The 21055-nt window shown below is 43.5% G+C and overlaps 3 protein-coding genes across 3 annotated transcripts; all 3 read right to left on the bottom strand.

Moving 5' to 3' along the window:
* Window positions 1-63: 63 nt before the first annotated feature.
* On the bottom strand, window positions 64-5424 carry LOC131287163 (glycogen [starch] synthase). The gene is made up of 6 exons (XM_058316188.1): window positions 5299-5424; window positions 3829-3996; window positions 3365-3741; window positions 888-2228; window positions 676-814; window positions 64-597 (listed from the first exon to the last, which is right to left on the bottom strand). The coding sequence occupies exons 2-6, from the start codon at window positions 3950-3952 to the stop codon at window positions 494-496; spliced, it is 2085 nt and encodes a 694-aa protein (XP_058172171.1). The 5' UTR covers window positions 3953-3996; window positions 5299-5424; the 3' UTR covers window positions 64-493.
* Window positions 5425-7696: 2272 nt separating this feature from the next.
* On the bottom strand, window positions 7697-10780 carry LOC131285035 (monocarboxylate transporter 7). The gene is made up of 5 exons (XM_058313896.1): window positions 10420-10780; window positions 9699-10342; window positions 9248-9392; window positions 8197-8317; window positions 7697-8068 (listed from the first exon to the last, which is right to left on the bottom strand). Exons 1-5 carry the CDS (start codon window positions 10778-10780, stop codon window positions 7801-7803), a joined length of 1539 nt encoding a protein of 512 aa, XP_058169879.1. The 3' UTR covers window positions 7697-7800.
* A 9255-nt stretch (window positions 10781-20035) lies between these two features.
* On the bottom strand, window positions 20036-20520 carry LOC131285036 (uncharacterized). The gene is made up of 2 exons (XM_058313897.1): window positions 20455-20520; window positions 20036-20392 (listed from the first exon to the last, which is right to left on the bottom strand). Exons 1-2 carry the CDS (start codon window positions 20518-20520, stop codon window positions 20036-20038), a joined length of 423 nt encoding a protein of 140 aa, XP_058169880.1.
* Between the last annotated feature and the right edge of the window lie 535 nt (window positions 20521-21055).

The following is a 21055-nucleotide window of genomic DNA, read 5'->3' on the forward strand; positions in this document are numbered from 1 at the left end:
AACCGCGGAACATTTAACGATCCAGCCGTAAGTGTTTAAAGAAAGTTCGCTAAAAGTTGGAAATTAAACATGGTTTTATTTCTTAAACGGCGACAACGCTGCCGAGACATATTCTCCAATAGAGCTATTCTAGTACGGACGTGATTGAACACATTTATCGATAGACTGCCAACATTAGGAAGGTAGCGTAAACCCACGGGCCCACTTCGAACTTCGCAGCGTCCCCCCAAGTATCTAGGTATACATAAAACTTAAAACGCTCAACATCATTGTCTAAAATATCATATTGATTTTCTCCTGGTGGCTTTAAAAGCTACACCCTTAACGGTCTCTCCCCATGCGAGTGGCAAGTTAGCATTCTACCTATTTTGTTTGAATCGCATCCGACATCAATGACACGGTGTTTGTTGGGAGTTTTTCACGCCTCTCCAAAGGCAGGCGTAAAGTTTGAGGAGTGCATGGTTGCTTTGATCACTCGAGCTCGTCAAGCTCTCTAGTGATGGGAGTTTATTTTAAGCTCTTGTAGCTCTTCCTCCGAATCTACCGAATCTTGCTCGTCATCGGAACCGTGGAGCGATGGAGCTGGTGTGGTGTGTCCTAACAAGCGAAAAAAAAATGAAATAGAGGCGATTAGAAGTGCTTATAGCTTGGTGTGCTATCGTTTCAACGACTCACTGGAGGAACTTGGGCTTGGTGGAGCGCTGACCGGTCTCGGGTATGAAAAGTCGCCAGCACGTTTAAGGTATTCCGTCGATTCGTCAACATAGTCGGGGTAAACACGTTGCAGCGCTTTGACGCGAGCCTGACGGTAGTACTGTGAGAAGTAAAACACGTACATTTAATTAAATCTAATTTAAGCACACGAGGCGTCAAGCGGAAGTACGTACAATTCCAAGATTTCTCCAGTCCAGCAGATCACTCAATCGCTCCGTGCGGTTTCGCTGGATGATACGCTGGCGACGGTTCAGTTTGGAAAAATCGAACATAAACTTGGAGAGCTGCTGGACACTCTCCTCCACGGCCACGTGACGCCGGTCGACGATGTAGATACCGTAGGATTTCGGGTCCGCCACGTGTTCGTGCATGAAGCACCCGAACCCGGACAGGTTGGTGGTGATGCTGGGGATTCCCATGACCGTGCACTCGGCCGGTGTGTAGCCCCATGGTTCGTAGTACGATGGGAACACACCGAGATGGCAACCGCGCACAAACTCCTCATAATCGAGTCCAAACAGAGGGTTGGTCGAGTTGAGGAACTCCGGGTGGAAAACTACCTTCACGCGATCAAACTTGGTATTGAACAGCTGACATCGCCGGATCGACTCCAACACCGGGTCGTTCCAATCGTCGACAACGTTGTGCGTGGTGACGGGTGGATTTCCGTCACGCTGGAGCGAATAAAGACAGCGCTTGATCTTAACGATGTCCTCTTTCGTTAATATCTCCGAACCCTCCGGCAGCTGGCCTTGCAGACACGTCTCGTACATCCGCTTACCAATGTCCTGCTGTATGCTGTTGATGGTGTCGCGCAGCTGCTTCGTGACGGCATGTCCTCGGAGCGATTCCACGTTGAAGTTGTTTGTGCGGGCCGGAAAGATCAGAAATGCCACCACCGTCACGTCCGAGTTGCTCGACTTCAGCAAGTGGTTCAGCCGGGCGAGCGCTTCGATGAAAATGTCCGCCCCCTTGTTGCTAAATTCGTACCGACCGGCGATAAACATGTACAGCGTTTTCTCGATGTTGAAGTTAAAGTGCCCGTAAAAGTGCCCGCGGGTGAACTCGTGGATCTTTTCCTTTGCCATAGCGTGCATGTTCTGGAACTCGTGGATGGCGGCAAACTTTTTCACGTTCAACCCGTTCGGCGTGATGATGTCCGGTTTACGCTTGAGCAGATGCTCCGACTCGTAGCCAGTGATTTCAGAAACGGTCGTGAACACGTGCGAAAGGTGAGTGGCCGCCCGCTCCAGGCAGTATCGATGGTAGATCTGGCGCTTGCCGGCCTCCTCGTCGACCGGGAACTTGTCGAGGTTGTTGTAGAAATCGGTATTACCCGCGCACAGATACCGTCCGAGAAGGGTGGCATGAGTTGTGAAGACGGTTGCCACGTCGACCTGGCGTGTCCGCAACGCAATCAAACCAACGCCGGCCTGCCACTCGTGAAAGTGCGTGACGATTCTCGGTGGTCCGTATTCATTCTCCCTCGAGTACACTTCGGCGCAACGTTTGAACTAAAAACAAAAGGACACAAAAAAGTTTCAGAAGAATATTTACATTAGTTCCAATGCCATTTTTTAAATTTCTCATCAGTTGAAATTTCTCGTTTTGATAAACATTGTTTTTGAAACTTTAAATTTGATTTTGTTTAGATCTAACTAGACAAGGAAGGGTTATTAAACAGTTTTAAAAGGTTGTAGTACTTAGTGAAATTAAAAATTAACAAAATATAAAAATTTAAATCTAAAACAATTGAACATAACAGACTTTATAGAGCTTTGTAAATTATGAATTACCAACAAATAAGCAAAAAGATAGTCGACAAAAGTACTAAAAACCAGAAGTCAGCAAATTAGAAAAATTTTCTAAAAAAACGAAGTTCTAGTATTTCGAAAAAATATGGACAAATTAGCTGCTCCCATTGGTTATCCTGACTGGTACATTAGAAAAAAGGAGAAACATTCTGCTGGATAGGGTTTTGGATTGTTAGAAAAGGTTCATTTTATTTATCTTAAATGTTTTCATGATATTCTGCTAGAAAAATACATTACATTGCAGTCAAATCCAGTCGTAGTGGAAAAACATTTTCATATTTCATCAGGAAATAATTCGGCGATATTTTATACGAGTCGCTGACTTTAATGTCTTCAAATATGGGAGACATGGGATTCCACCTTGTGAAAAAATATGAAATTTACTGATTTTACGAATCTTCAATTGGAAAAGAAATGCTTGAACGTGCTATTCTGCTGCTTTCCTCAAGTAAGGAGTCAAGTACAACGCTATAATAGGTGTTTTGGAGAATGTCACGAAGCCAAAGATAGAGGAAATGTATGAAAAGGAAGATAATGTGCATTATGAAATTATACTATAGAAGCCGGAGCACCTTTCCATACTACTTGTCTGGTCTATAACTGATGTCGGGCAATTCTACTTTACTTTTTAGCATAGTCGTGCGTATCGTTTGCAACGGAATTGGAAATTTATTGAAGCTGGAAAAAATGTGGATACGTTTTTCTAAAACATATGTGTGTCTTCATAAAATTACCTTTTAATAAAAAAAATATAACAAGAAAATCCGACTAGATGAGAATATGATGAGAATAGTGTACATTGAAGATTTTGTACGTTGAAATTATGAGTTCCTCACCTCATCGATGAAGGTCGCCACCGTGTATCCCAGAATGATGGAATCGTTACACTCAACGTCCAGATGAGGAATGCCGATGTTGGACGAGCTCCACAGCTCCTGCTTGTAGCCGTCCATCTTCCACGCCGCCGAACCAATGTCGAACAGGATGATCTGCGGATTCCCGTCCACCAGCCAGCGGCCGCAGTGCACCTTAAAGCCCTGGTTGCGCATCTCCGTCACGGCCCGGTAGAAGGGCCCATTGCTCGGAAACTCGCAGGCCTCAACCTCCGTGCGGGCCGACGCCTCCTTGTAGGGGCCAATCAGGCAGTATTGGTCGCCCAGCTCCTCGGTCGAGACAAACGCCTTCGAGCGGATGACGGTATAGATTCCACCGACTGGCAACAGGTGTCCCCGGGGAAGGAAGCAAAGGCAGTCAGTATAAAATCACCCTTTCTCCCAAGACCTTTCTCGTTCGGCCCTACCTTTGTTGGCCACCTCCCAAGCTATCTCGAACGTCCATCGGTTTTCCGTGTTGGCCGAGTGACCACGGTCCAGAAACTGCAGCAAATCCGAGCTGGACTCGACGCGCGAATACCGGCGACTCATCTCGTCCTCCTGGCGCTCTGTGGTCAGTCTGCAAATAAACAAAACTAAAACCGTGCATTTTGGCATCACCTCGCATCAAACAAGCTGGGGAGGCAAAACCAAAAAAAAACCCCCACGCTGCCGTCGATGGCGGGTCACGGGGACAGAGTCGGCGCGCGGACCTAATTTTAGATTCATCTACAGATAGATCCGTCAAGAGAAATAACGCCCAAGACGCGCATTTGCTTTCGTTCGGGTTCTCATTCTATAATATAAAATTGCGTGGTGTGCAACGAAAGAAAGCATTTGTAGTTCCATGGGGCGGAAAACGTATGTCGCATGGGGGCTCAAGGTTATCAAACGACCTTGACATTCGCGACAATGTCACGACAATCTGGAGGAAGGAAGTGCGAAATGGTGGATCGTCGTCGCCCGTTGTCGTGGCGCCATGAGGATGGGAGAAATTATGTAAACAAGCCCCCCCATAATGAACCCTTCGGCGACAAGATGCTAGGGTCATCAAAATACCATTCCGGTCGTTGCAAGCCCTTCTAGGGTCATTGTTGCACGAACAAATCAAAATGACTGCGGCTTATGCAATGGGATGGAAAGAAAGCATTCCATCGGAAGGAACAACCTTCTGGGAAACCACTCCAGAAAACCAGTTCTACCAGTTGAACGAGAAATCTACGGTCCCGTGGTTTAAAGCATGGTTCCTTTAACGACTTGTCGACTGGATTCGGTTCAAGCTGTCGGGTCTAAAGCAATCCGGATTTGGTTTCGCCGGTAAGACAATTCTGTGCATGATGTTGAGGAAGCGGAGATAGAAAGCGCGAGAGTAACCTTTACCGATAAGGTGCTGTTGTGCGTTCGTGATAAGGCGCCAGCCACCAAGGGCAAGATGAGCGGCAGGGGGGATTTATTTTATATTGTTCCTCAATTGCAACAAAACAACACACTGGCACGGCGCTGCAAGGCTTCGATCTATTTTGCAATCCGTTCTCAAGGGGTGGGGTGGAGGAAAGCGTCCTTCTCGGGGAGGGCAGTTCGAGAGGGGATAAGTACTAGAAAATAAGAGCTCGAGGAGCATGGGCAAGCAAGGGGGAGCGATAGGAAAGTTTACGAGGGACCAAAGAAGAACTAAATGTCAAATAAAGGTCAATGGCTAACTTTGTCGAAAAGGCGAAGAGACGATGCTGGTGGTCCACGGGGAAATGGGGACTTTTCCCCCATTCCATCCCTGTACATCTCTTTCGTAAAACCACGCACTGATTTCGAAAAGAGACACAGTCTTCTGCACGACACACTTGGCCAACACCAATCGGTTTCCGATTACCCGGCCCCCCACCGGGTATCCGGTTACTTACACCGGGTACGGAGAAATTTACGTTCACAACAATTGACAAACAGGCAACGCACTCGACTCGACGGAGCACTTTATCGACGGCAAACCACCCGGCACTGACCGATCGATTACGTCCGACAACGGCAACAGTTACGAGACGACTGTTTTGGTGTTGTCAACAACGGCAGATCGAAAGCATTTTGTTTACCTTTTGATCATCACGACTCGAAATAATGGCGGAAAAGCTAGTTTGTTAATAACTTCATGAAAGCATAACTGATTTGTACGTGTGACCCCTTAAATGAAAGGTCTTTTCAGGACGCAAAATTTTGTACTACAAAAGATCTTTCCGTCTTTTCTAGTTTTTGATAAAAACCTGTGTCGAAACGTGTTCGCCCGACAGGGCGAAAAGGTAAGGCTGACTTGATTTGCAGTTTAGGTTAAAAAGCCGATTCTGGCATAACTTTTTAGTTCCTTGACCGATTTCCACAAATAACCCCTCAAACGAAAGGTCTTTTCAAGGCACGTAGCTTTGCTTCAAGTAATATATTACATTATGACCATCTTTTCTAGTTTTTCTACCAGCTCTCGTCGAGCGAAGAGAGGCCAATCTGCTCTCTTCAAGGTCAGTTTCCGGGAAAGAGCATATTTCGCTCCGAATTTTGGGAGAGAATTCGTCTTTTCGCCCCAAAACGAGCGGCGAAAAGGGTGCGCTAGTGGTGGGTCATACAAACCTGAACCTGTGAATAAAACAGCTCTCGTGAGTAACGGCTCGGCCGCTTTAGGAATTGAATGTCTCATCTACGAAAGATACATTGCAATATCTTTCAAAATAGACGCAAAGTACCGCTTACCTGTCGCTGTAATCTAGCTTCAAATACATCACATCAGCCATCATAGCCGTAGGTTCAAGGTTATTTGTAAAAAAATGTTTTCATTACATCAAGCATGTTTGCTCCGCGATAAAGCCCCCGCCGGGGAAGTGCGCAAAAAACATCAAACGGACTTGTTTTATTGTTTCAGTGACCCACGACGGACTCAATTTGATTGATAACGCTGTCATATTTGTTCTTCAACCAAATAAATGCCACTCTTTTCGGAATAAATTTGGCTAAAACAGTTAGTCTGCATATTTTCACAAAGGGCAAGAGTGTTCGTGTTGTTTGCATTTAATTAAAAATGTAATGTCAAATATGCTGATATTCTTGCGTAAATCGTTCAATGAATTAAATAAATCATGTGAAAAACCGCAAGTTAAATGTACATGTATGATATTGTGGATTGGGATTCGGATTTGAAGATCCGAATCTCCAAATAGATTTGAATCGAATGATTGGAATCCCAACTGGGAATCAATTAGCCCAACACTATTGTCAACAACGGCTTTCAGCGGAAAAGTTAATTTGTCAATAACTTGGTATTCTTTGAACCGATTTTCACGATTGACCATTCAAATGAAAGAACTTTCTAAGAAAAATAACCTTTTCAGCAAAATGTTGCGATCATCCTAATCCAAAGCGAAAAAATAGGATTAAAAAAAGATTTGGGCCTAAAACGCTGCAAGCCGCTGTACTTGTAATGCATACATCATGGCGCTGAAATTTGCTGGAACATAACAATGTAAATAGAGGGCGCTAGTGATTGTTGGCAGTTAAATTTGAAATAGCAATTTGAACGTAAAAAGAAGGAACGATAACGTTTATTCTTGCGTTTCCATGTCTTCCTCGTTGTTTCATCCGGGAAGATAAAATAGTCAATCAATATTCTGTTAAATACCTAAAGAACGAATCGGTTTTTGCTATAATCTGTGAATGGATCTATAAAATGGATATAAAACATACTGTTTTTACAGGTTGAGAACAAATCATGCTATTTGTTTCAGACTTGACACTTTAACCATTTTCACGTGCCTATTTTTAGACTTTAATTTAACATTTGCAAATCATCAACCGTCAAGCAACTTGAATCAAAGTGTTGGACCATGACATACTGCCTTTCTTAAAGGGATCTTGCAATAAAAATATAGTGTGGCTTGATTTGGTCGGCAGAAACCCATAGGTTTTGGGCAGTTTTTACACCGCAATTGGAACATTCCATCGTTGTAACATAAGATGGTTGACTGTTCACTCACTTTGACTTATTATATACCACGTTTTATGTCTTTTGTGTACCCAAATTAACTAGCTTCCAAACAAGAAATCCATGAGATATAATTTTCCAATATGATGATAGAAACTCGAACGAAAATCAAGTTGGACTTACAGAAAATGGACACATGGTGATGATAAACAGACAAGCATCAGTTTAAACTTGTATCGTACAATAAGGTTAATGGCAACGTCCGCATGAAAACCATCGGTTGACAATAAGTGAATTTATTTTGGTGTGAAATGGCTCCAACAAGAACGCCATTTGTTCAACAATTCCTTTCGAAATCGAAAGGCGACGCGTTCAACCATCGTAGAGCAGTTGACTAGTTTGGTGATCGATTTTAGTCGCAATGTCTTAAGAATGGGGCTTAAAGCTACTCCTTTGTTTCGCGTATCATCGGTATCGTGACGTGCGCGTCCGCTGCCTCCCTCCTCGCCGCCTTCCGGTGCGCCTTCTGCTTCAGCCGGTAGTAGCATATCTCGAAGAACCACGGTATGACGCACATCGCCATCACGAGCGTGAGACAGTGGAACGATATGGTGTAGCTTCCGGTGACGTCGCGGATGTACCCGACGAGCGGCCCGATGGCAAACGTAATGTTCCCCTGCAGGAACATAAACAACCCGTAGCCGGAAGGAAACCTGCAAAAACAGACCGAACCGGATGCGAACCGGTCCACGTCGGGTGGTGATAAGACGCTCGGAAACGGAAACTACGCCGATCGATGCTGAGCATCAATCAAGTTTGGGCGCCTTTGGTCAAGACTTACCGCTCCTGTGGCAAATACTCAGAAAAGACTAGCGGCATCGGGACGTGGATCCAGGTGCGAAGGAAACCCATGATGGCGGTCACAATGGCCATTCCGTAGAAATCGAACACGCACAAAAATCCTGCAAATAAACAAAGGCGTCTTATACTTCATAGTCGTGGTAAAGTAATCTGGAGTAGTCGTTAGATTTTTCGTTAGTACGTTCAGGATATTTCGCTACTACGTTCAACTCATTATTGCACTATTAGACCGTGGGTTTTCCGTGTATAACGACCCCTTAAAAAAATTATTCAATGTTTATGAAAAGAAAGGTTTTTTTTTCTAATTTTTATCAGTTGTAACAATGTTATACGTGTTTTAACCTCCACTCTATGATCGATTCGAAAAGTTACTACTCGTGTATAACGATCCCCTTAATCGAACTTTGATCATTTCTGAACTAAAAAGGGGTCGTTATACACGGAAAAATACGGTATATAACGTCACGAAACAAGGAAATCAGAAACTTGTTGGAAATAACGTTTTTAATGTATAACAACATTTTTATCTGTCAAAATTTTTTCCTCGCAATGGAGGATTACTGCTCTTCAAGGTAATAAGTCCAACTGTAATGCCACTTGCTGTTTGAAAATTTAAGAAAATGTTATCTTGGATCAACATAAGAAGCGAAAAGGTCTTGTGGTGTTATCCTCAAAAAAAAAAAAAAAACAAAACAAATGTGTAAATCTTTTACATCGTAGAAATAAGGCAAAACTAATTTATGTGTTTTACAAGGGTGATGTTATGCGCGAATATACGGTAGTTTGTAAAAAAAAAACCAGTTTGATTTTATAACCAAATTCCATGTGTATTACAAACAAATCCGAAAAGAATTTTGAAAACATAAAACAATCTTCCATTTCAACTCGAAAACGTTTAGTATCAAACGGACATTACGATACGTTTTAAATAGAAACCAAATGGGCGGTTCAAGTAAAAGCAAGTAATTTTTTTATATAAAAAAAACAGCAAAATTGCGAGCGCAAGATGCGGATAGATTTTAAATAATTACCAAAACGTGCCGCAATGGTGAAGAGGGCTCCTGCTAGGTAGACGTATCGGGCCTTAACGTTCAAGCATGTGCTCGAAATGGCCAGAAAGATGCGCGATATTAGATCCGCTCCGGCACCGATGGCGATGATTAGCGAAACGTCGGCCTGCAATGGGAGAAGACAAAGGGAAACCCAACCAGGGGCCCGTTGGCCGGGAGTGAGTATAAGTATCTTAAAACGGTAGAACGGTTGGGGACGGGGGACACAAAAACCAATGTGATGATCGGTTTTCTATTTCCGACCGTGGAAATGCAGCGAGCCGCGGCCTCGGGGAGGAATGAGCGGCCGTATTAGTATTCAGGACCATGCGTCAACCACCGGCTGCGTCGTGGCCACGGGACGGCCGGGTCCGAATTTAAATTGCATTTTCGTCCAATAATCCCTCTCCTCCCCCCCTCCCTTGCTGCTAACCTTGCTGAACGCCATCATGAAGAGGTACATCGACTGCAGGGTGAAGAAGGCCAGATCGGAGTAGAGAGCGAACGAGATGCCGAGGACGATGTTGACGTAAATTGGATCCTTCAGCAGCGTCAGGTCAAGAAAGTCGACCAGGATCTGCCACTTGGTGGCCGGCTCGCTGTCACGTTCGGTGCTGTCGCTCACGACGACCGGTCCGGACCAATTGCCCAGTCCCGGTATCGACGAGGCCCGCCGGGATCCGCGCAGTCGGTGGCCCCGATGGTGCAGGGCTTGCGCGCTCGGCAGCTCCGTCGGGCCGTCCCCGTTCTCCGCGTCCTTCTCGGCGCGCTCCGGTTTCTCGTCCAGCTCGGCCTCCGCCTCGACCGCCTCCGACACGAGCGGCACGCGCCGCATGTGCCACTCGACCGGGTGCATCACGAGCATGGCCACCAGCGTGTGGCTGTTGACGGCGGCCAGCACCGCCATGCAGCCCCGGAACCCGAACGCATCCATCGTCCGCTGGATGAAGATGGGATAGAACATGGTGCCGAGGCCGATCAGCGTTTGCGCCACGCTCATCATCACCACCCGCTTCTCGACGAAGTACGCGTTGAACGTGGTGTACGACACCGGAATCATGAGACCGAAGCCCGCACCTGCAAGATGGAGGTGAATAATTAGACACGCTCGGTGGTCATCGGCTCAGGAGCTCAGGGAGGGAGCTCAGGCTCACCCTGGAAGACGGCGAACGAGACGAGCAGCTCGTTGGTCGAGCGCACGAAGACGGTCAGCAGGCTGCCGACGATGTAGGAGACGGCCCCGATCAAGCCCACTGTCCGGCAGGACGTCTTCTTCATCAGCGTGTTGGTGAACAGGCCGGCGAAGCTGAGCGCACTGAAGAAGCAGCTGGTGATGAGCGCGATGGCCCCCGTTTCCTCGCCCAGCTCGGTCAGGAAGTCACCAAACATGAGCCCGAACGAGGGCAACGATCCCAGCGTGACGACGAACATGGCGGCCATCCCGACGCCCACTAGGAGCCCCCAGCCACCCTCCGGCGGGACACGCTTGGACGGCGTCCCAACACTGGCTGCCATCGGTCGGCACGAAAGTTCACACCTCCGGTGCGATGGCGTCACTACACTGCGTAATTAAAACACCCGTGCCGCTTTTGCGCGTCCCGTTCTAGTCCGAGCCGCGCCGAGGACCGTCGCGTAGTACCGGGAGTTGCAAAGTTTTATCACTCTTTTATCAACTCGACCGCCGGTAACGCGCCGTCGACAATCTCATTGTCTCTCACTGTCACCAAGGTCGAGATGATCCCAAAAATAACACAGGTGTTGCCGGATGGGAAGGCTTGCTCAAGTTGTCTACGCGTTGATCAAACAGTGTGTCGTAGTTATCCAGTTGCCGCTGCTACCGGAGAAAGCGATAGGGGTAGGATTAGGGGCCTTAGCTTTCCTATGCTTTGGAGGGCGCCAGGGTTCCGTGCCCGTTCAATCTCGGCAGGTGACATTCCCTCGCTGAGAAGGAAAGCTCGTTTAAAAACAACGACATTTTGGGAAAATAAGCTAGTGTAGAAAGATTGGAAGGAAACCGTTTTGTTTACGTTCACCAATGCCTTCTAAACTTGGAAATGTAGTTAGGTGGAACTGCCAAAGTTCGTGCCCTTGCGGTCCTTTAACTCATATGTGTAAGCTTGTTTACTCTTGTTAATTTGTCGTACCATCTCGCAAGGCAGCAGATTTGAGACAGGATTTACAGGACAGGAGGATAATCCTGAATTTAGATCGATTCGTTTTGAATGTTTTTATTTATCAATATGCAGAAAATAATTGAAATTTTAATTTAAAAAATTTTATCATTATTTTTATTAAAATTTACTTTTTTTTTAATTGTATGCTCATCAACAATTTCAAAAAATAATCCAATAAATTTATTACTAATGGCTCCTATTTATAATTTATCCATTCGCAGTTTTTCATATAATCTATTTTTCTAAAGATTCGATTAATCAAAAAATACGTTTAGAATAGATTTTACTTTGGTCATTTAATTGGTTTACGAAACAAATAGTAGTTTTTTTTTCTAAAATCGTTAGATACAAAATTGCGAACGTTAAATTCTGTTGAATTTTTAATTTGCCGAAAATACACATTTGTTTATTTGTTTATTTGTAATGGAAAACTCAACGAACCGAACAGTGTCCCAATGAGTATCTAAAACTAAAACTAAAACATGTGTGATCGAATCTTCAAACTTTTAATACCTCGAACTTTTGTTGATTTTTGCTCAATATTTTTTTCTTAATCCAACTAAATTCATATTTTACATATTCCTTATGAGATTTACATATGAGTTAGAGAAAACAAATACATTGAAATTTTGAGAAAAAAATAATAAAAGTATGTACCTTTAGAAACAGTGACAAAATAAAAGTGCCCGCTTCAGTTATTCATTAGTATACATAAAAATAAATAATAATAAATGTATTTTAATATTTAAGATTTTTATTTTTTATCTCTTTTAGCTTTTAAAGCCTGCGGAACGCGCTTTGGCATGTTCTTCACTAGGATTTTAGTCGTTGGGGATCTAATTCTTCCCATGCGCGCACTTGTGCTTCAAAACAGTCGTTTTTATTCGATACATCAGTGTAGTCCAGCCTGGAATTGTGAATTGACTACAAATTCTCAATAGGGTATAGATCTGGGCTCTGAGGAAGCCATTTCAACAATTTTATCAGACAAGACTGGAAAAAAGACTTCGACTTCTTGGCAGTTTGTTTCGGGTCGTTGATCTGCTGAAAAACGAACTTCTCTTCCAGGTCCGTCTGGGTCAGTGAAATCTCTAGATTTTCCTGCAGGATGTTTATGCAGGAATCTGCAGTCATGATAACATCTATTTTCACAAGGCTTCCCAGTCCAATCCACGCAAAACAACCCCAGACCATCACATTGCCTCCTCCATGTTTTACTGTGCGCTGGATGTGACGATCCTGAAGTGCTTCGTCCGATTTGCGCCATACACGTTCATGCCATTTCGGATTAAAATGCTCAAATTCGTCAGACCACAGAATCATTTTTCAGTATGCAACAATAGTTTCGATAGTTCTTTCGAAAACTGATGGCTGAAGTGTTTCCAAGATCTCCCTGATAGTCACTTTCGCATTTTTTAACCTTACAGATTATCTTAGCGGCCATGTGCGCATCTGTTTTGCGCTTGTCTCCTCTACCACGGTGATCCACAACCGATTCGTACGTTTTAAATTTAATTATAAGTTTTCCTACCGTTGCCATGCGGATTTCGTGCTTTGAATAAGTTACTTTAATGTAGATAAGTGCCATAAAACATATTTTATGCTATTGAATTTCTGGTAACACTCAAATTAATTAGATACCTTAACCTAATATTAACAAATTTACATTTAAAACCTAACATGTACTAAACACGTGATCATACATGTAAAAATGTCAAATTTGTCAAAAAAGGTGCCAACAAACCTATAACACATTTTTAAAAAACAATGAATTGGTTAGCTTTCAATGCAAAAGTTTATGCAAAACTCGAAATTTCAAAGTGGGCACTTTATCTTCTCACTATTTTTTTAGATGTATGTTTTTATTATTTTTTTCTCAACAAAAAAAACGGGTCACTGTAAATCATCAAACGAGAGGGAGCATTGGGGCATTACGCTCCACAATATTCATATCCAACTCTGCTCCATTAATACAACGGTCGCCATCAATTGCACAAAGAGATACATCTTAGATTTCTCAACTAGCAAAAGGAGAACACCACTTCGAGAGTAGGGCAGCTATTTTCATAATTTTAGTTTACGTCGCCAGTTACCAATAGTTGATAATGTGGTGAAACATGCCAGTGCTACTTAAGGGACTTGATCTTGTTCCTTGCATGCAACGTTTCCGAGCAATCACCTCGAAAGGTAAATCACCGAATCCCCCAAGGTTAACGAGGCACCACCGTCCGGAGTGTAAAAGGGTATTACTGCTCTGTTTGTAGCTCCCACCGCCAATTGGTGGATAATGTGGTGCCACTATCAAGAACAGAAAGGAAATACAACACATCTAGTTCTTTTCGTATGGTCATTTTTGTCCTCATTTACGTGCGCGTGTGTCAAAACTATGTAGACTCTTACATTTCATTTATTTAAACTAAACAATAAATAACCAAAAGTATTTATTCGTTTTTTACTTATCATCACCGTAATCAACGGACCATGTTGACTAATTGACATACGGGCTCAAAAACTACAACCTTTACTAAATACACTACAAGCATGGGTCAAACTACCCGTTTCACATATACGGCGCATAGGCGTTTGAACTCCCTTAGATTTCGAGCATGTTTAATCTTCCTCGGCATCCTGTTGTACCATAGAGAGGTCTTGGTTCATGCGCATTACGAGTGTGATACCAGTGCACTTCAGACGCAACAACTATTCTTTCCTTCGAATACATTAGCATCAGGCCTTTCACAATTTTGTAAACAAAAACTACAGTTTGGAACCCCATTCGCGGCTTGACCAACATCTATTGTAAGACGATGAGCATAACTGCCGACGGAGTACACCGCAAAACCATTCGCAAACCTTTGCAGTCGTTTGTAATTGTGTTTGATTACCGAGAAATAAAATTGATGCACAGAAATCAATGTATGATATCGCATAGACAGCAGGATAATGCGATTGATATTTGGTAACAATTACCTCGTGATATTTTAGATTTTGGCTTATCCTACGCATATTATTTTGTTCAGAATCAAACTTAAAAACTAGACAACGCTACATTGCGTTGTTTTTTTCCGAAACACTGTAGAAATGTTGGTTGTTTGTTCTCGGACTATTTTTGGTTTGACAATATTTACTTGCACTGAAAGAAATATTCTCGAATACTGTATGTGTGTTATACTGCACATAGATGAAATGAATTGTGTTGTGTTTTAAAAATTGTCGAATGGTGAAATATTTTATTGAATATATTGCAGTAGCGATCGATTAATCGGTGTTTTTTTCTACAAACTAAGCCTCCACAACAATTAGTATGAAGGTTCCTTGCTTTTTACTTTTCATGTATATAAGAGACGTTTATATTATGCACGATTCAAAAATACCAAAAATCGTAATCCAAAATCGTTGACCGGAACCGGGACGTTGCAGGACGTTGTCGTTGCCGTGGCCTGGCTAACGTTCGGACCCTTTTGGTTGGCCTTGTCCGGGGTCGTTTCCGGATCCGTTTGGTAGGTTGCATCCGGCGTCGAGTGCGCGTATTCCGCAAGCCTCGCATATGCTTCCGCGACCGAATGGCAGATTGTTTGGTCGTTGTAAGACGTCTGCTTCTTGTACCGACCCTTGCAATTCGCAACAACGGAGCCGCTGTAGTCCGCATTGTGCGCTGCAACGCTCGGAACCGCCTGATATCCGTCGGAGCCGCGGTGTTCTTTTTCGGTCGCCCTGTGGTCGTTCGTTTTTTGCTTGTTCTGGGGGTTTTAGGTTTGTTCCTTGTCGTAGCTGTGGGACTACGCATCCGCGGAAGGACGGGCAGCGTATCACCGCCAACCGCGAGTTCCGGTCTATTCTGGGCTATTCTGGGTTGTACACCACTGGCACTATAAAAACTACCACGATACAGTGTCCCAAAGGGGTTCGGTACTACAAAACCCACCCTGAAAGTGGTTGTTTCAGGGTCCTGTGTGACCATCCTACTCGGAATGTCCATCATGACGGGTGCTTTGTAAAGATACACGCTGGGGAAGGTGCTATTCGCCGGAGGTGCATTGCGGTACAAAAAAATACTATCCGTTACATTGCTAGCCTTTTCCGATGTCTCAGTACTGGTCTCTGCTTCTTGGTGCGACGCAGGGTCGAATGGATTCGCCAACACGCTTCCAATTCCGCCAAAGATAGTCTGAATGACCCCTACAATGAGGCAATGGGAATAAATTGCAAAGCAAGGTGTAATGAATTTGGAGTATTCATTACTGAAGGGATTACCATAATCTGTCCGGTTCGTTCCATTCCTTTGTCCATCATACGAATAATCGTACGATGGTGGGTAGCGATAGTCGAAATCCTTGGACGAATTCACGTAGTTTATTGCCATCGGTGTTTTTGACTCTCCTGGCTCCTGGTCGGGTTTATTGCTTGCTCCAGCGTCTTCGAAATCCAGTATCTCGTTCGTAAGCGTTACGTTGTCATAGTCAAATCGTGGTTCCGTTGAAAACCCGTTGTTAGATATGTTTTCGGGCAGCAGATCGGTGGAATTCGTGACGGACTCTTCACTCGGGTGGACCGACTCATCCAGTAACATGCTCTGAGCTGGCTCGTTAGAGACAAATATTTCATTCGACTGAGACTGAAATCGATGAAACAGTGAGATACAACGATCCTGGCTATACGGCTGATAGTACTAACGTGTACGGCTGGCATCAACCATCCGAGCACCACTCCACAGAAGTAGATGTATTCACTGTAACGCTTCATGGTTAACTAGTCCGTACCAACGATATACCGGATAATGAGATGTAGAACAATCCATTGGAGGCAGCAATGATGGCGTTTTAATGAAATTAAATTGAACACTGATTGCTGCTCGCCAGAGATATCCTATTATCGCTGTTTCCTCAAACTGCTAATGAGGATGGGCTTACGGCTCGTGTTCTTGTTTGTTGACAAACAAAAAAGTTGATAAAACCCACTGATTTTCCCATCTGAAATATATGTATGATAACAGCCCATTGGAAGTCCACAAATGGACTATGTGGACTAAAAGATAAAGTATGGGACATTGTGGATTGAAATGTTGTATATAGGAACGCTCGATACACAGACTAGTTTTTAAAGGTGAGAAAGAAATGCTAAGGCCTGAAGAGTTTTCCAATGTAACAATAACGGTAGAAAAATGGAACAGATAAAAAATAAAATAAAAACACTCAACCTCATTCATCAGATATCTTAGAGAAGCCAATTTGTGGTCACCACGCAAGCAATCTGAGAGCAAACGACGGTGTACATTATTTTTACTACAAGAATATAATAAAGTTGATGGAACGAATAATGAAAGAGCTTTTGGCGAGAAATGCAGCACTTTTTTAGGATGAAAAATACATTTAATATTAAATTTTGATGTTCAAATGGGTTGAGGAACGTTTCATTATCATTGTTAACAGAAGGAGCAACTCATAGCATGTGTGTATCATAGCTTTTTTTTTAAATAGATTAATATCATCAGAAATAATTTAATATCATTAACACTAACTCGGGAGACCATGACAGCAGGAGACTCCCCTCTACGAAACCATCCCAGATTTCAAGCTCTATTTACCGCTGCGACACTGGATCCGTCATCAATTGCTGATACCTAGCACACCTTCCAAGATTCTGAATATGGTTTATCTACATGTGAACGCAGCTCGGTGGCTACTTGTATAAGAAGACTTAAACTATTTACCAACGTAGGCCTTGACGGTATTCCGGCGATCGCATTGATCCGATGTTGCGACGCTATCGCATCAATGATGATGCTCTGTTGATGTACTCCGACCAGAAGATTCAATTTTTAGCAAATTTAGTTGATAGGTTTAGTTAAGGATCCTGACGATTTGATGCACCTTTCACAGGTCTTGACCAGTTTTAGTGTCTGGTGTAATTATAGTGAATAAAAGTGTCCTGTCGCTTGCTCGGTCCACGGTTCAAGTCTCGTTTGACTGTCATGTGGAAAACTGTGTTCTGGATCGTGCAGAGACGTTCTGTGATCTTGGCGTTCTACTTGACAAGCGTTTCATGTTAAGGACGCATCTGGAAAATGCATGAATTAAGGGTAACCAAATGGTAGGTTTAATTTTTCGGCTGATCTTGGAAATTTTCGATTTTAAATCTTTATATATTGCTCAATTGTGCGTCCGATAGCTGAATTTGAAAGTTGTTGTATGGTGTCTCTCTTCCACCATCTGGGCTCAGCGGATCGGGCCTTAGGTTGAGTACATATGATGTTAGGCCTTAGGTTGAGAAATACATTGATGTTTAAAGAAAAAAAAATGCGTAAACGAACGCTTTTTGAATCCTACCATGACTTTCCTTTCATCCGATACAGGAATAAATCTGAAAACTACACTGAAATCAATGTAAAACCGTCCTTGATGCGTCCTTGGTGGATAGGTAACATCACTTCTTCTTCTTGGCGTAACGACCTCTTGGTCATGCCTGCCCCGTTAAGGGCTTACGAGACTTGTTTCCCTATTGTACGTGGATAGTCAGTCGCTCTCGTACAGGGGAGGGTCCGGTCTCGGATGGGATTCGAACCCACGCCGTCGAGGTGGTGAGCCCCGGCGCTCATGGGCCGATTTTCTAACCGGCGCTACCGCTCGGCTGTCGCGGACCCCCCAAAGGTAACATCACTGCGTTCGTCATGTTTTCGAAAAAGAACATAAAAAGTGGGCCATTCATCCAACCCAGCAACTGTCGGGTGTTCCCTCTGTCGAGTGCCCATTATCAGCGTAATCCGACTTTAATTTACTCTTAGTTCATCCGTGCTCGCGGATGAAACTGTGGCCGCCACAAGCGTGGCCACCAGCGCCCGGGCGATCGATGCGGATGCAGCAGGCAGTATGCTGCGGAGGGTGTTTATTACAAATAAAGTTAGAGCTTTCGTAAGCGTCAGTCTTACCGCTCTGATGGAGGTTGCATTCGACAAGGCTGGGAGGATTGCTGCACCACGAAGTTGAGGGTTTGTTTACCCACCGAGCGGCTAGCAACGTTCGGTGCTTGGAATAATCGCGCCTTTTGAGTGCTACGGTTGGGCAAACGAAAAAATAAACCGGGCTGTGCAAATGAAGCTCACTAGCAAAAAATAACGAACTAAAGATGAGTTTGCTTCGGTTCCTGTGGGATGCACTCAAAGTGCAGCGAGTGTGGTCAGCTAATAAATTTCGTTCGGTTCGCGTGGGGTTTTCATTTGAATAAGCCGAAAATGGCCAGCTAAACGATTCCTTTGGGTTGCAAGTTTTTTTTACAGTAGTTCCGGAAAGATGGTACAGAAAGTTGTGAACCAAAACACAAACACCGATGTCTGTATTTAATTAACAAAAACTATGAGGTATGCATTCCGTACAGAATTGCTGGGTGTTTGTAAGTGACTTTATTTCATGATCACGATTTTAGTAATGATTTTTTTAAGACCAATAATAGATATAAGAAAATGGTAAATTTACTCATATGAAATAAAATAATATACTTATACTTACTTTTCAGAATCAAAAAATGGCAGAGAGTTATTGCACAATAATTGTTGCATTATACCAACTCGGTGTGGAATAATTTAATACTAAATTGTTCAAGCAGTTAATGATTTTATTTATGATAAATAAATTTGTCATCATGTTATTGAAGGCCGACGTTTAAACGTTAATGGATTTTTAGGCAGCTTTTGTTGCAATAATTTTTATTGGGTTGGTTAAACATTGTACCATTGTTAATTTCACACTGCATTTCGACGATGACTGTAATGGTTTATTGTAAATTGCTATGAAAACGAGTGTCCGTGGAGTCTAAACAATCCTTTAATCGATAAGGCACAATTTAATCAGCTCACCAGATGTGAAATGCGCGTTTAAATTTGTATTGCTCATTGCTGGCTTCATAACGTTGCAACAGTCTCAACCAACCTCGCCATGTTACTAATTTGTTTTTTCTTGTTTAGTTAATGAAAATGTTCATAGACACTTTACAGCTTGTCGAATCCTATAGGAGAGATTTATCAAAGAATCATTTCACATTAAGCTGTCACACAGATATGAACGATGTTACGCATGCACAGAAACAAATCCTGTAATGAATAACAACCTTGAAATATGACACTGAGCAGTGAGTTGAATGGAATGCTTTGGTGTTTTTGTCCGTAGAATTTCGTGAGATTTCTCACCTCCGATAAACCATGTTGGCATGAATCGGACGTCGATTTCTACTGCACACGGAAGATTATTGCATTTTGCAAACAAAACTAAGGATTTGCGGTAGGTAATGAGCAAAGGGCGGAAAGAGTTGGTTTTATTCACCGAAACATATAGCTGTGATGAACTTATTTGACATCGACGCTGCACCATCGACCAGTTGAGGGAAGGTGAATTTTTATTAAAAACAAGTATTAAAGAAGCTCCACAGCATAAACTGAGGTTTAAAAAATGATTCCACGGGGAGGAATAAATTAACCAGAAGCATGTAATCGATATCCTACCTGGGAAGGATGGAACCGTGGTGCCCCGGGAGCCATATTTCGGAAAGGGACGAGGAAGTGAAAAAATGCAGTTTGAAGATGTTCGGTGCGAGTCTCGCACGAGTTTTAGTATGTCACACGATAAGCGTTCGATGGTTGGTTACAGAGCTGATTGCTTGGCAGTGGAGGAAGCACCGGCATGGGTGGATGGTACGTGGGCCACGGTCCGGACCATGGCTGATTTAGCGGTGGAACGGGAATGTAGGTGTAGTACGGCTGCATTATCGGTGGCTGGCCGGAATGGCCGAACTGGCCGGGCAGGGACGGTGGCATCGTGACGGTGATCCACGTTGGTTCCACAATGTGAGGTTTTTCTGGAATTCGATGAATTTGGTTGAACGATCCTCGGTTATCGAGCGCCACAGCGTTCTTGTCGGGAGTTGATGGAACCGTCGCACTTTCGTAGAACTCATTCTGTAGGTGCTATAAGCAAAGGTTCAGAGGAGTTTAGTCTTGAAAGTGAGGTTATTATCAACCATCCATACCACAGTGGGAGCACCGAAGACCACCGGAATCAGCACGAAAGAACACAAAATCAACAAACGAACCATGGCGCCACTAACTTTTTGATTTTCCACGCAATACTTGTCTCTACAACTAGCTGATTGCAACTGATCGGTTGAAAAATCCTGACTAACCTAGAAGCAAATCGGTTGCAAATAAATATGCGCGTAGTTTTGCATTCTCGCACTATTGCCGATGGTTCTAGGGCAAGGCTATACAAGGCTTATCAGCTCAATGTAGGTACGTTGCCGATGCAGTTAGAGTAGATCATCTCCACCAGAGGTGTCAAACTCTTACAAGTATGTGGGGCAGTTCACTTAAATGCAACACATTATTTGACTGTTAATTTTACATTTTGAAAGATAATTCATTCCTAGATTTTATATATCGTTAGGAGAGGCAAGGAACTCCGTTAGGCTACAATTGATAAATGTTTAATGTGTAATGTTAGAAGTAATGGTTGGGAAGGCCAGCGTATTGTTAAATAGATACGTAAATAGATACGGACATTAAACCCCAATAAAATATAAATAGTTTTGATAATCATGCAGGAGCATAAGGTAGTGTGAGCCTCGCAAATCC

Source organism: Anopheles ziemanni, chromosome 3 (assembly GCF_943734765.1).
Source record: "Anopheles ziemanni chromosome 3, idAnoZiCoDA_A2_x.2, whole genome shotgun sequence".
Lineage (NCBI taxonomy): Eukaryota > Metazoa > Arthropoda > Insecta > Diptera > Culicidae > Anopheles > Anopheles ziemanni.